The 15568-nt window shown below is 53.1% G+C and overlaps 1 protein-coding gene across 6 annotated transcripts in view; it reads right to left on the bottom strand.

Annotated features, from left to right (window-relative positions):
- The window catches only part of KAZN (kazrin, periplakin interacting protein), a 1292076-nt gene that overhangs the window by 216144 nt on the left and 1060364 nt on the right, over positions 1 to 15568 (bottom strand). Inside the window, exon 1 of one of the 6 annotated variants that reach the window (XM_017502848.2) lies at positions 2918 to 3361. The exons of 4 other annotated variants lie outside the window; for them this stretch is intronic. In XM_017502848.2, coding sequence (XP_017358337.1) covers positions 2918 to 3125 — 208 coding nt within the window. In that variant the 5' untranslated portion in view covers positions 3126 to 3361. Of the gene's footprint in view, positions 1 to 2917; positions 3362 to 15568 lie in introns of those variants that run through there. One more of the 6 variants, XM_037729874.1, reaches the window with a different exon arrangement.

Below are 15568 nucleotides of genomic sequence, written 5' to 3'. Positions count from 1 at the left end.
TCATTCTAACTTCTCCCTGGCTTTATTTTTCTGCATAACTCTTACACCATCTCTGGACATATCCTGTGCCTATTTGCCTACTGGAAATCTCCTCCCACAGAATGTAAGCTCCATGGAAACCGGGGCTGCAGTCATCTCCTCTGCTGCCATATCCCTGGCAGCTACAACAGTGCCTGGCCCGGAGCAGATGCTCAAGAAATGTGACTGGATGAATGGACAATGAAAGATCAAAAAACTGGATTCCTGTTCCCAGCTTAAAAAACTCCAGTGAGGACCTGGTTCATTCCGAGGGGGCTCTGGAATGATCTGCCCCTCAGAAGGAGTTATTCCCTTGGTGCCAACGGGGAAACTGAGTTGTGGAGTATCTCAGAGTAAAATACAATCGAGGCAGAAGCAGGAACGGATTGTGCAAACATCCAACGTCTGCACCTCCTGCTCCAGTGCCTTGATCATCCACCCGGGAGGCCAGAGCTGTCACCATTACAGGGCCATCACCTGCTGACCTCAGGACATTCTCCCTGAGCAACTGAAGGTGTTCAGGCCTCCATCCCACCAGGCCAGCACCCCCTCTACCTTTCTGCTTCCCCACATCTCTGAAAGTGCCAATTCACAGACGCTCCCATCCAACAGGGCACCTCTTTCAGCTCCTTAAACTGAGTACCACATTCAACTTGGGATCAAGCGCTGAGATTCGAAGAATAGTCACCTCACAGCCTGGGTGAAATGTTTATTTCAGCAACAAGTTCAGCTGGCAGCTTTGGGCCAAAGAGTTTCCAGCTCCCTCCTAGAGGAAATCCCCTCGTAACAGCCCATGGTTTCTGAAACCATTCTCATGGCAGGCTGTCCTCCCTCAATGCCTGGAGATCATGGAAGTTCTCAGAAACTCGATTTGGTTTTTAAGAACCAGAGACCAGAAAGAGAGAAGGGCAGTGGGGTAGAGAAAACTCAAAACTTTCTGGTTTAGCTGCTGGTCTGATCTTGTTTCATGCCAGTGATGTCATCTGTAAATCAGGAAAAGAGGTTTCCAATGCGCTCTCTTTTAAAATGGGCACAACATGAGGGCTGCAGGAATAACAACCACCCACCCCTAGACCTAGGAAACAGGCATTCCTGGGCTACACTGTGTCCTTAGGATATTATTATAAACACACAACTGGAGTCTATATAGACACAAAGTAACCAGCCTTATCTCCACCCAGCCATCTCCTGCACGTTTTCATAATAACAACTTCCACTGACCTAACACTCAGCCTCAGATCACTGAAGCATTTTACAGATAAGACAAAAGTCATCTTGACATAGTTCATGAGGGTGGAGGAGCAGAGAGCACCACCATCTAATGGAAAATTGAGTCAGTGGGGCACTGACGGGTAATCTGCAAGCATGTAACATCAGAAGGAGCTGAGAAGTAATATGCAATAAGCACTTACCGTGAGTGAGGCAAGGTGCTTTACAGACACCATCTTTGGAATGACAAATCTTTAGTTGGTACCATTATTATTTCCACTGTACAGATGAGTAAACTGAGTCTTGAAAAGATGAAGCAACTTGCCCAAGCTCTCCCATCTGCTTACTCTTCGCATCTATGCTGTTTTACATCAACCTGTCTTGGACTCTGCTACGTGTAACTGGGGAAAAGGCAGGAAAAGGAAAACTCCTACACAGGAGAGAGGAATACTCTGCCCTGACATCCAAAGGCGGCTTTCCATCTTCTGGGGAGGATAACACAGGAAAAACAGGAATAGGGGGCCTTGTGGTTGGCTTTTTTCTTACAGGAAAGAAACAATTATTAGGTAAATAAGCCCGTGTGCTCCCCAGCTAGTGAGCTTGCTGCCTGGCAGAGGTATTATGGTGCTAAGGCTTTGGATTTCCACGAACAAAATTTGGAGTTCCAACACCATGACTTAGAACTCTGGGAACTTGGGCAAGTCACTTAACCTCTGAGCTTTTCTTTTCCCATCCTTGTTATCTCGAGGTAACACAGCCTCCCTCCCAGGGTTGTGATAAGATTTTAAGGATATGTTGCATGTGAATTACTAGAACACAATAGGTGTTCAATAAATAAGGACTAATCATGTTGTGCCTTTCCCTCCCATTTTTCCCGGAAAAAGTACTCAGAACTTGGACCTGATGATGGCAGCCCCTTCTCAGAAAAGCCCTGCGTCTTCTATGGTTTCTTCCTCCTCCAGTCAAGACGTTGCAGCGGGGGTTCCTCTCTCCCATCCCCGTGCCCTAACCTGGGGGGAGGGGGAAGGGGAAGAAAGACAGCTGAGGCCTGAGTGGGATGGATTGGGCACACCCACTGGGAACACTTTAACAGTAAAACGCTGTTCTCCACTTGGGGCGGATTAGCCAACCATACGCAATTAGATCACTGCATTTGTGTCTCCACCTCTGCAATTTCTCTTTCTGCATTACTCGGAGTTCAAGTGCATGAGAAACGCAGCAATCTCCCGGCTCCTAGCAAACGCGAGGCATCAATTTCGCCTCGGAGGGGCGGCGGTGAAGGGGGCTCCCCTCGGCACTCAGCGGTGGCCGCCAGATGGCTCACAGGTGCGGTCCCAGGGGGCCGACCCAACTTCGCGCGGGGCTGGCCCCTTTCCCACGCTTCCCCCAGCAGACGCGGGGTCCAGCCCGGAGCTGGGTCTCTAGGCGCCGCGGGATCATCCGGCTCCTGCAGACGCGGTCCTGGCCTCCCGGTGCAGCCCCCGAGCCGCGGTCCCCACGCGGAGGAACTAACTTCGCGCCCCGCGCGCCTCCCGCTGCACCCGCCCGGGGCTGGGGCTCTGCGCGCCGCGAGAACTTTGCCACCAGCTGCTTCCCGATCCCGGCTCCGAGCGCCCTCGCGCGCCCGGCCCCGGCGGCTCCCGGGCCTGTGTCCGCGCCGCCCGTCCCGCCCCGCCCCGCGCGCACCTACCCGGCTGGCTGCAGTCGCCATCGGCTCGGACCCGGGGAGCCCCGGCACGGGGCCGATCACCGGGCCCCGCCGCGTCCACGCACGGCTCGCAGGCTGCAGGTCCCGGGGGGCGCGCGGGCCCGGCCCCCGCTCCGCAGCAAGGCGCCGGCTCGCCCTGCGCTGCCAGCTGGCGGACGCGCTCCCAAGAGCCCGAGTCTGCCGCCCGCATGCCGGGTGCCCGGGGGGCGCTTCCCGCGGCGGCGCAGGGGGCTCCGACGGCGCGCGCCGGGCTCACAGCCCCAGGGGTCACCGCCGCATCGGGGCGCAGCCGAGAGCCGCCCCTGCCGCCCGCTCGGCCGCCCCGGCGCCCTGGATCAGGGCTCTCCGTCCGGCCGGACGCCGGGCGGTCCGCGGCCGCCGCACGCGAGGAATTCGGCCTCTGAGCCTCTCACGTGGGAACTACTCCCAGTCCCGCGGCTCCTCCTCCAGCTCCTTCCGGGCTGGCGACGGCGGAGGCTCGCCCCGCCCCCGCCCCGCCCCGCCCCCTCCCCCGCCCCGCCGCGGCGCCCAGACTGGCCCGAGTGCCCCGAGAGCGCCGCCGCGTCGCCCCATTGTGCGTCCGGCCCGGCCACTCGGTGCATCCCCGAAGCGGTCATTCCTGGGGACACGGGGGGGCAGAAAGATGGCCGGTGTCGCAGGGACGGCCGTGGCACCACTGGAGCCCCGGTCTTTGAAGGCCCCTGGCCCCTGCCTGGCCTCCCCGACTTTGCAGTGTCTCCCTCGTCTCCTGACACCCTGTGACAGCCTTGCCAGAAGCCGAGGTCCCCAGAGCCGGCTGGGAGAGGTCAGAAAGAGTGGGCGGGCAGGGGAGTGGTCCCGGGACGTTTCCTTCCCTCATCTTTGGTGTGACGGGCCATCACCTAAGTGAAGGGAATGCTGCGTGCGCGTACCGTTCGGTGGGGGAGATCGCAAGGGGCTGAGATCTGCTGGGAGGTCCTATAACTTCACCTCACTTCCCCAGCCTCAGTTTCCCCATCTATGAGTTAGGGCATTAGTAGTTCCCCACTGTCCATCATCAGTGCTGCCTAGGAACTCTCCAACTATGGCAGCCACTGGCAGGTAAAGGAGTTCCCAGGGGAGGCCTGAGCCTGGACCCTGGGAGTGCGTGGGGAAACAGTGACAAGGCCAGGCGAATCCTGTAGGAGATGGCACCGTGGAGGGTCTGCACAGCAGAAGCCACCCGCTGGAGTAGGTGTTCAGGCTGGCAGTGCTCCTGTGAAGTGAGTGTGTAGCTCTGAACCCCCTTTGATCTGCGGATTACGATGCTCTTTAGAAGGACTAATTATCTCCTGACAGCCCCAGGAGGCAGGTCCAGTTTCCCCCAGTTGTAGACACGCGGGAGCCGAGGCTACACAGCCAGGTGAGTAGTCACACACTCATGGAGCCCCCAACCTCCCCTTGCAGGCAGCATGGATGCACCCCTACCCTGCCCAGGCCTGGCTCTATAACCTGGAGCTCCCACTGGCCCAGACCTGAGATGTGCAAATTTCTAGGTCACCGGCCTATGGCTCTCCAACAAGCTTTGAGAAGCAAATTACTTTCCCCCAAATCTACAAAACCTTTTAGGAGCAGTTTCCTGCCTGTGGGTAAGAAGCCCTAGCTCTCGGCAACCACAGTGGCCTGGCCACCAATGATCGTGGCCTTCCCAGCTTCCACCCACGCCTGCATCCTCACCTCCCCACTGACGGAAAAGGCCCGGCTGCGGAGGCTGCCTTAGAACCCCTGCCCTGTCTAGCTGGCACTTTTGATTGCCCAGTGGAGGGCAGCGTGGCATGCCAAGTGCTGTGTGCTCCCAGCAGTTGGAAGAAAAGTCCCTACACCACTTTTCCAGGAAGAAGGAAACTGACACCACACCAAGTGACTGGAGATGCTGGGAATCCCCTAATTCCTCTCCTTTGCTGAGATACCAGATAGAACAGAATGATCACTCTGAGCCCCCGAGGGCAGAGAAGCCCCCGAGGGCAACGCCCTTGCCAGACCCTGCATCCCGGAGAAACCTGGTCCAGGACTGCCTGAGTTACCTTCAGGGACCTGCCTGGGAACGTAAGTGAGTGAGCTGGGGTGAGCAAGGGCTGCGGTGGTTTATTTCATAAGGGCATTTAGGTGGTATTATTTCGACTTAAACACTCTTGACATATTAAACACTTAGGAAGACTTTTCACGTCTACAAAGAAACATACTCTTTCTCATATTTCCGGAAGTACATCAACTATGCTTTGGATACAGACATGTGCTTTCCTGTTGACTCCATGACAAGAAGAAAATAGCGCTTGGCCGGGCGTGGTGGCTCATGCCTGTAATCCCAGCATTTTGGGAAGCCAAGGTGGGTGGATCACTTGAAGTCAGGAGTTCAAAACCAGCCCGGCCAACATGGTGAAACCTCGTCTCTACTAAAAATACAAAAATTAGCCAGGAGTGGTGGCCCATGCCTGTAATCCCAACTACTCGGGGAGCCTGAGGCAGGAGAATCACTTAAAGCCGGGAGGGGGAGGCTGCAGATAGCCCAGATGGTGCCACCGCCCTGCAGCCTGGGCGACAGAGTGAGACCCGGTCTAAAAACAAAAACAAAAACAAAAACAAAAACCAAACCAATAAGAAGCAAACAAAAACCAGCGTAAGCACGAGTATGTAGCTCCTGTCACTCGGATTTGGTGCCAGAGAGACATGAGGATGGCGGGGACTGTGGTCGGGACTGTGGCAAATGAGGCCACCAGCCCCCCGTAGAGGAGGCTGCAGATTGCTGTCAGGCAGGAATGTCGTCTTAATGTTACCAGATGTTCTACTTTACTTTTTTTGTTTGTCTAGAGCTACTAGGGATGTGGATTTTTACGTGAAATCTAAGTTCGAAATATTAGCAACTCTTTAAAACTTAAGAAGAAGGAGGAAAGGGAGGAAGGGGAGACGGAGGAAGAAGAAAGTCAACATTATCTAAAAGTCTCTATCTAGCCCATTGGCCACCAGGGCTGCCGTCACTGGTCCCCTCTGTAGCCTCTCGAAACACACGTACTCTTTCTAGTTACTTTTCAAACATCCAAGTTGCTTTGCAAGCCCACAGCCCTGGGAAATTCCCTCTGCAACTCTTCGTGCGGTTTTGCTGTGGCTCTGTGTGAATGTGTGTGTGTGTGTGTGTGTGTGTGTGTGTGTATTGCACACTCAGGCCCAGGACTTCAGATAGCAATGGGGTCCACCTTCCCCATTTTTCTGGAGGTTCCCAGGCTTCCCATGCCCCCCTCACTCAGCTGCAGCCCCTCACGGTCCCTGCTCTCAACTCTGCTGGCTGGCAAGTCTGTGGCCACAGTGGCAGTCAGTACCCTAGCAGAAACCCATCTGTCTTGGGTGGGGAGGTGTAGTAAACATACCGTGAGGTACGCGTATGAGGATGCCCTGGCCCAGGACATGGTTCTGCTCAGTTCTGTGACAGGAGATCCTGGAGCCAGCCAAGGACTAACCAACCCATGTTCTGCCCTGAGTGGCTTGGGCAGGTCCTACACAAATGACAACTCCAGGGGGGTTTTAGTGGAGACCCCCATGCAGACCCAGCTTCTGGGCATGTGACCTGTGTGGTCACACTGGGCCCCGTGCTCAGAAGGTAAATACTCTGCTGTTATTGTCTTGAAATTCTTAATTATTTCTGAACATTGGGATCTAGCAATTCTGTAGCAATTCTGTAGCAATTCTACTCCCAGGAGACCTTCCCAGGCCCCCTGGGAGATGCTGGGAATTGATGCCGGAGACAACTTGGCTCACTGTCCTGCTGCAGGGCACACTGTGTCCAGCCTCTGTGGAGCAGCAGGAAGGGAGGATTTGGGGGTCAGGAAAGACAGCAGGAGCTGTCCGAATCTAGTCCTCCCGACAACTCATTTTAAAGAGCAGAGGCATAGTGTGACTTCAGAGAGGACAGGGGCTGAGGGACTAGCCCTGAGGCCAGACGGGGTCCCTGTGACTCTGACCTCAGGCTGGACAGGGTGCCACCCAAGAACACAAAAGCGACTGTCGACACAGGCATCCGTGCAGGTCCCATTCACAGTGTCCCCTCATTCCCAGGGGAACTTCCTTTAGATCACTGGAGAAGCCTACAAGGAACAAAACCCAGAAACATTAGCAGACCCCATGATGCTTGGAGTCTGCTTGAAGTTGAATACTTGAGCCCACTGAAATCTCACCCCCATTTTGCCCCATTTGGCTGTGATTTTAAAATAGTCATGCGTCGCTTAATGACAGGGATAGGGACAGAGGCAGAATGGTGTTCTGAAAATGCGTCAGTAGGCAATTTTGTCATTGCGTAAACATCGTAGAGGGTACTTCCATAAAACTACATGGGATAGCTACTACATACCTAGGCCGTGTGGTATAGCTTATTGCTCCTGTAGAACAAGTCAATGTACTGAATACTGCAGGCAATTGTAACACGATGGTAAGTTTTTGTGTATCTAAACAGATCGCAACAGAACAAGTACAATGAAAATATAGCATAATCTAAAAGGACCAACATCAGATTTGCAGTTGATCCATCACTGACCCAAATGTTGTTATGTTTCTATGTGTGGAAGATATTTTACTGAGATATTCCAACCCACATGTTACTATCTCCAAATACCTCTTGCTAAGACAAAGCAGTAACTCTTGATTCCTAGGATGATGCAGAGTTTTGTAACACCCTACAGTTTTGTAACCCCTGGCAAGATTTTCCAGGGGTATGAAGACCTCAGCCACAATGTCAGGACACCTTGCTTTATGTGATCATAAAGTGCCTCTGGCTGGGTGCGGTGTCTCATACCTGTAATCCCAGCACTTTGGGAGTCCGAGGCGGGCGGATCACCTGAGGTTCAGGCGTTCAAGACCAGCCTGGCCAACATAATGAAACCCTGTCTCTACTAAAAATACAGAAGTGAGCCAGGTGTGGTGGCACATGCCTGTAGTCCCAGCTACTCGAGAGGCTGAGGCAGGAGAATCATTTGAACCTGGGAGGTGGAGGTTGCAGTGAGCTGAGATTGTGTCACTGCATTCCAGCCTGGGCAACAAGAGTGAAACTCCATCTCAAAAAAACAAAAAAAAGAAAACAAAAGAAAAGAAATATGGAAGCCACAGTGTGTTTGCAGCCTGATCTCAGACAGGACAGCCCATCCCCTTCTCCCTGTTCTGTTCCCTAGAAGTGCATCTGGATCTCACCCACAATCTAGGAGAAAGGACAAAATAAGGTGGACACCAGGAGCCTCCGGGATCGTTGAGGTCATCTTGGAAGCTGCCTACCCAGGGGATTGGTGACACAGTCCCTAGAACAGAGAAGCCAGGATTCAAATCCTGGCTCTCACCCTCACTAGTGTGTGATTGTGGGCAGATGAATCCATCCCTGGAATCCTCAGTTTCTCCATCGTAAAATGGAAATGATCGTGGTCGCTACTTGCCGGGTTGTGGCAGAGGCCTTCAGGAGATGAGGCGCATGTAAAGCTCTGTGTGGGGCCTAGCATAGGGTTAATCCTCAAAAACTGGGCCAGTGAAATATTCCCAGAGGAGGCCGGAGTGATACGCCCATGGCTTCTGAGCGGGACACACTCCCTGCTATCTCTCTGGAGACGGCCGTCTTCAGTCCACTTCTGGGGACTCCAAAGTGACTTTGAAGCCCTTTGGCAGCCCCTGGGCTGCCTTTGTTGCCGAGGCCATTGGCAGGGATGGCGCTGATCTCCTCTTCCCTCGGCCATCCCAGCAGGACTCTGGGACCCAGGTGCATCGGGAAGGATTAGCGTGGGATTTTCCCCCAAACCTATTTAGACCTTTGCCCTTGGGGGGTGAGGATTTTACTTGGGGTCCATCCTGCCATCTGTCCTGGCTAGGCTGGAGACTTGTGGGCCTGTCATGGGCTCACCGATACCCTTTGATGGTCTTCCCAGGACCCCCAATGACCTGGCAGCGATCCTGATCTCCTTTAGGGCCTTGCAAAGGACTTCTCCTAGAGGCAGAGCTTAGCCCAGTCCTCAGGCAGAACAGAACAGGCCATTAAAGCAATTTCACAGAGCTCAGCTGGCCTTCATGCCCTGCCTGTTGGACTGTCATGAGCCCCAGATTAATTTTTTTTTTTTCTTTTTTGGAGATAAAGTCTTGCTCTGTCACCCAGCCTAGAATGCAGTGGTGTGATGATGGCTCAATGCCTCCAACTCCTGGGCTCAAGTAATCCTTCAGCCTCTGTCTCCCGTGTACCTAGGACCACAGGTGGGCCACCGCCATGCTCAGCTAAGTTTTAATTTTTTTTTGTAGAGGTGGGGTCTCACTCTGTTGCCCAGTCTGCCTTGAACTCCTGGCCTCAAGTGGTCCTCTTACCTTAGCCACCCAAAGCACTAGAATTACAGGTATGAGCCACCACAATGGGCCCCAAGTTAGATTCATAATTGTAACAAAAGAATAAAGTCCTTCCTTCCAGGGGCCACACCTCACCTTTTCTAAGCCCCTTTTTGAAGAGTTCACTTCAAGTAGGAAAGTTTCTGCAGAAAGTTAAAACGTTTCACCTTTTATTCAGAATAAAAAGAATAGGCCGGGTGCGGTGGCTCACGTCTGTAATCCCAGCACTTTGGGTGGCTGAGGCGGGTAGATCACATGAGGTCAGGAGTTCAAGACTAGCCTGGCCAACACGGTGAAACCCAGTGTCTACTAAAAATACGAAAATGAGCAGGATGTGGTGGTGGGCACCTGTAATCCCAGCTACTCGGGAGGCCGAGGCTGGAGAATCGCTGGAACCCGAGAGGCGGAGGCTGCAGTATGCCGAGATCATGCTATTGCACTCCAGCCTGGGCAACAGAGCAAGACTATGTCTCGAGAGAAAAAAAAAAAAAAAAAAAAGAACAGAGAAAATGCTACTACTAGTAGTAATAATATGTTTTCCCTAATAATGGCAAACATTTACATAGCACTTAATATGTGCCATGTGCCGGGCACTGTTCTAAGAATTTCACATATTAATTTAATCTTCCTAATAACCCAAAGACCTAAGTGTACTATTATTGTCATCCCCACTTTACAGATGAGGAAACAGACACAGAGAGGTCACGTCAGTTACCCAAAGTCACACAGCCAGTAAGTGATGGAAGCCAGACTAAAGCCCACATAGTCTGGCGGCAGGGTCCATACTCATTGCCATGGTGCTGCCTTGGGAATAGGTGTCATTTACTGAGCACTCACCTCAGTCCGGGGACCGTGCTTTCCAGCTCACTGAACCCGCCAAACCAGCCTATCCCCAGGGTCCAGCTGAGAAAACAGAGGTTTCGGGAGACACAGGGACTTATCCAAGGTGATGCCGCTGGAAAATGCAGCGTTGGGAGTCTGACTCTAAGTGAGCGGTGTTCTCTGCGGAACTGCCTCCCACATCAGGGGTTATGGAGAACGCGTGCCTGTGGGCAGGAGGGAGCAGTCACCTCCTCATTCTTCAAAAACTGGGGGGACTCAGGGAACCTGCAGCAGTGCCCGGGGCAGGATGTGTCCTCTGCTGCCCCCGGTGGCTACTAGTGGAACTACTTCCCCAACTGGGGCACGTGGCTCTGGGAATCTTGGCACTGTGTTCCCCACGGCAGTTTTCAGACCCTGTGTCTCCACTTCCTCTGTGGGATTTGAGAGACACAGAGGGCCAGGGGCCAGCGAGGGGCCCAACAAAAGAATAACAGTTACTGTTTACTGAGCACTGCCACCTCTATGTCGGCACTCTGCTGGAGACTCCTTACTTAAAAGTTATCATTTAATCAATGCACGGATATATAATCATTATTGTTAAGAGCTATTAATAGTAGATAGAGCATTTTACACGTATTAGCTCATTTTTATCCCCAGAACAACTAGATAAGTACTATTACCATCCTCATTTTATCAATGAGGGATCCAAGGTTCAGAGAGGTTAAGCAGGTTGCCCCAGGTCACACCAGCTAGTATAAGGTGGAGCCAGGATTCAAACTCAGAAAGTTCTGGCTCCAGAACCTGTTCTCTTAACGGTTATGCCCTTATTGATGGGATGGTGATGGAGCCCCAGCCTGCCATTCTTGAAGGCAACAAAATGATCTCAAAGACCAGGCTGGGGAACCGCTTCCAGATTCTTGCTGGGTCAGCGCTGAGGTCCAAGGATGCTGGCCTGGCCTGTCCCTTTAAGGCTTAAAGTTCCCATCTCTCCTAGAGAGACTCATCTCCCACAGTGGCTCCAAGGAAGTCGGAACGTAGAGTAAGAACCCCGTGCAGTCGTGCCTGGGCCTTTCCTGGGAAGATCTCTGTGCTTCCTGCAAACAGTAATTTGGCATCCGAACACGGAGGGGGTTTTAGCTGCTCAGAGACAAAGCTGGCTTTTCTCCTGTTGGTAGGTGAGAAAAACAAAACCCAGAGAGGCAGACATTGCCCGGGGCGTACAGCAAATTGAGGGCCAGGGGAACTAACCCAGGTAAAGCCTAGGGCAGCAGCTCTCAAAGTGTGGGTCCTGGTCAGCTGCAGCAGCGGCTCTCCTGAGCATGGAGGAGAAATGCAAATTCTTGGCCCTCCCCCAGACTTCTGCATTAGAAGCCCAGGAGGCGAGGCCTAACCGTCTGTGGGCACAGCCCTCCAGGGGACCCTGTTGCTGCCACAGCTGAGGGCCCCTGCCCTGCCTGGAAGGGCTGCTAGGTCTTCATGCCCTCTGAGTGGGGAGGAAGGAGGCAGTGGAGCGTGGCGAGGTCATGTTTTCAGTGGCTGTGGCGTCTGAATGACATCACATCCCCTCCTCCATCCTGACAGTTTTCTGTACCCAAGGTCCAAATGCAGAGGCGTCCCTCGTCAGCAGGCCACCTGCCTGGGCTCCAGGAGGCCTGTCCGCACATGCCTGCGGCTGCTTTTCCCATAATCATGGGCTTTGCCCGCCTGTCAACCCGCCCGCCAGAACGCAGGCACCTCAGCCAGAGCGACTCCTGGCTTCTCCAGCTCAAGGCAGAGCACACAGTACAAGCAGATTAGGGGCTTTGGGGGCTGCAAGGACCCCCAGCAAGGTTGGGAACGGGCCTTACTTTGCCTTCAGTAGCCCCAGCATGGGCCAAGCCCAGACAGCAAGGCAGACAGTTCTGGACTCTGGACATCAAAAAGTCACCTTAGCCCTGGTCTCTGGGTTTCCAGGGCAGAAATCTGTAATAGCCCCTAGTCCCAATGGGACTAATTAGAATTTGTTCTAAATTCTTCTTTCCCCAGGATTGTTATTTAAATATCTTTGGAACTGGTTTCAGGAGGCAGATTTATTGAACAGATACGTAGGAAGGACTGGCATCTTCCCCCTGAAGTTTCTCATTAAAACAAACAAGCAACATGTGTTTGGGTAAATGTGAAAGGAGCTGCCTTCTTTTAGCTTTTAAAGACCTGACCTTTGGGAGTGGAATGTTCCTCCCAGATCAGGGGCCCTGTGGAGGGGTACTCAGGGATTCCTGGGATGAAGTACAACCCCAAGAGCAGCGGGGTGGGCCGAATCCCCTCTCCCCAAAATGCAAGGCATGGGCAGTAGTTTAAACTTGCTCTATGCCCACAGTGCCAGGCACACCACAGGCACACACTCCAAAAGATTCTCAAGTCTAGCTCAGGGCCTCCTAGTTGCCCGTGCCAACCTTAACAAGCTCCTTCCTTCACTCCAGCCCCCCCCACCTTGCCAAGCGTCTCAGGTCTTAGTAAAGAACAGCAGCTAGCATTTCCTGTGGACCAGTCAGTGTGACTGGTATCAGCTCACTTCAGCCCCCACCTGCCCTATGAGAGAAGGCACTGTTCTACCCATTTTAAAACAGAGTAAACCGAGGGTGAAAGAGGGCAGCAGGGCTTGCAGACTGGTGGCCATGGAACTCCATCTGGCCTGTGAATGTGGTTTTTTTTTTTTTTTAAGTACTCTAATAAAAAAAAAAAATTAACTGGATGCCAACATGTTAACATTAGGATAACTTACACCAAAAACTTCAGATTTTTAGCTTTCACCTGGCTTTTTTGAAAAAATTAGGCTGCGCATGGTGGTTCACATCTGTAATCCCAGCACTTTGGGAGGCCAAGGCAGGAGGATCGCTTGAGCCCAGGAGTTGGAGACCAGCCTGGGCAACATGGTGAAACCCTGTCTCTACAAAAAACAGGAAAATCAGCCGGGTGTGGTGGCGTGCAGCCGTAATTCCAGCCACTCGGGAGGCTGAGGTGGAAAGGCGGTATTATCAAACCCCCATGTCCTCCCGCATGGTGACAGCACGTCCTCTCGCCCCCTCTCTGGCAGGTCCCCTCCGCTCCTTGCCTGCTTAGCTCTGCCTACCTCACCCAGCTACATGACCTGCCTGGCTGCTCCAGGCACAGTTAGTGAAAGGCAAAGTCAGTGCTTAGCCAGCTGTCAGGAACATCTCACCAGTGCCCACTCCTGGGAGACCCCAATGTGGCAGGTTAGAAAGAGCACTGGTCAGGGAGCCAGGGGATATGGGTGCTTGTTCTGTGGGCTAGGTGGCCCTGGGAAGATCCTTTACTCTTTCTTTTTCTTCTTTCTTTCTTTTCTTTCTTTTCTCTCTTTTCTCTCTTTTCTCTCTTTCTCTCTTTCTCTCTTTCTCTCTTTCTCTCTTTCTCCTTCCTTCCTTCCTTCCTTCCTTCCTTCCTTCCTTCCTTCCTTCTTCTCTCTCTCTCTCTTTCTTTTTCATTCTTTCTTGACAGAGTCTCCCTCTGTCGCCCAGGCTGGAGTGCAGTGGTGTGATATCAGCTGACTGCAACCTCTGCCTTTTGGGTTCAAGTGATTCTCCTGCCTCAGCCTCCCAAGTAGCTGGGATTACAGGTGCCCACCACCACACCCAGCTATTTTTTGTATTTTTAGTAGAGATGAGACTTCACCATGTTGGTCAGGCTGGTCTCAAACTCCTGACCTCAGGTGATGCACCTGCCTCGGTCTCCCAAAGTGCTGGGATTAGAGGCATGAGCCACTGTGCCTGGCCGACACTTTTCCCTTTCATGGCCTCAGTTTTCCGATGTATAAATTAGGGTCTTGGATAGCACAATCTTCCAGACCCCTTCTGCTCCTATCAGCTCCAGCACAACTCCTCCCAGCTGGAGAGCCCCCTGGGAAAGTGTCCTACGGATTCCAGACCAGCCAGGTGCAGGCCTGCCCACCTAAGCCATCCTGTGGCCCTGGGCACCTCCTAGCCAGGGAACTGCTCCAGAGCTGCACCATCAGCACCAGCAGGGGCCAAGGCTGTGTGCCTTCCCAGTGACAGGGTGTGGGTTCCATACCTGAAGCAGCCTCTGGCACCTAATAACCTCATTACACAGAGGAAGAGTCCATCAGGGAGGACCCAGATTCCCCACTAGGAAATGCAGGATGCCGGAGCTGCACGGTGGAGCCAGCGTTTCCCTGCCCAGGTCAGTCTAAGGACAAGGATGCCCGTAGGCACTGGGCAAGCTAGCTGGGTCTCTGCACTGCCAACAGGAAGTGCTCGTTCAAGTCCCAGGGACGTGGAGGGCATGAATTCAATCTCACTTCTGTTTTGACAGACTTTCAACAGAGGGAGAAATTGAAGCCCAGAGAGGGAACGTGATTGCTTAGACCCACACCATCAGTACAGATCTGGGCAAGGGTTCAGGGTTCCTGACCTCTGTCCTGGGGTGCTTCCCTCGCAATTTGGAACCTTTAACTTCTCAGCTGGGCGTGGAGGCTCACGCCTGTAATCTCAGCACTTTGGGAAGCCAAGGTGGGCGGATCATGAGGTCAAGAGATCGAGACCATCCTGGCCAACATGGTGAAATCCTGTCTCTACTAAAAATACAAAAATTAGCCGGGCGTGGTGGCCCGTGCCTGTGGTCGCAGCTACTCGGGAGGCTGAGGTGGAAGAATCACTTGAACCCAGGAGGCGGAGGTTGCAGTGAGTTGAAATTGCACCACTTGCAATCCAGCCTGGCGACAGAGCAACACTCCATCTCAAAAAAAAAAAAATAAATAAATAAAAAGTAGAACTTTTAACTTCTTGGTATGGGACCTCAGAAGGGACTTGAAGTGGCCCATGTGGGCAGGCACTGTCTGTCTGTCTGGTTCAGAGGCCTGGCATGGGGCTTGTTCACAGTGCCTAAGATTTACACCGCCGCGCCGTGTGGGCTCAGGACGGGTGTGAGCTGCCCGAGCCTCCGGGATGGAAGTTCAGTCTGTAGAAAAGGTTACAAAACTGTCAGCCAACGGCTGACATTTGGCTCACAGACATATTTTGTTTTTCCCACAGGGTTTTCTTTAAACGATTCACATTAGTTGCCAACATTTAAGAATCTTCTATTTCACATAAATGATAGGATTTCTGGCTTTTCTTAAAAGTCTTGGGATCTGCCAGAAGCTGGACCACAATTTCCGCCTGGCCATGAGTGGCGGGAGGTAGGGACGCCCCCTCTTGCTCAGCATGCCGGCCGTCTTCACTGTTTCTGGGACCTGTTGGACGCAGGTTTGGGGATGCAGGTTTGAGCCCTCCTCTTCAGCTTCTCTGTGCTGGAGCCATGGCCTTGCTCTTCTGGGTTATCCTGGGCAAAACTCCAGGTAGCCGTGGTTCGCAACCAGGGGGCCGTTTTGCTCCCCATGCCTGGGAGACATCTGGCACATCTGGAGACATGTTGTTGGTCACACTGGGGAGGTGGGGAGTGCTC

This window comes from Cebus imitator, unplaced genomic scaffold, assembly GCF_001604975.1.
Source record: "Cebus imitator isolate Cc_AM_T3 unplaced genomic scaffold, Cebus_imitator-1.0 Scaffold15, whole genome shotgun sequence".
Lineage (NCBI taxonomy): Eukaryota > Metazoa > Chordata > Mammalia > Primates > Cebidae > Cebus > Cebus imitator.
Note: the sequence above shows the minus strand (reverse complement) of the source record. Positions and strands in the feature narration are given on the sequence as shown.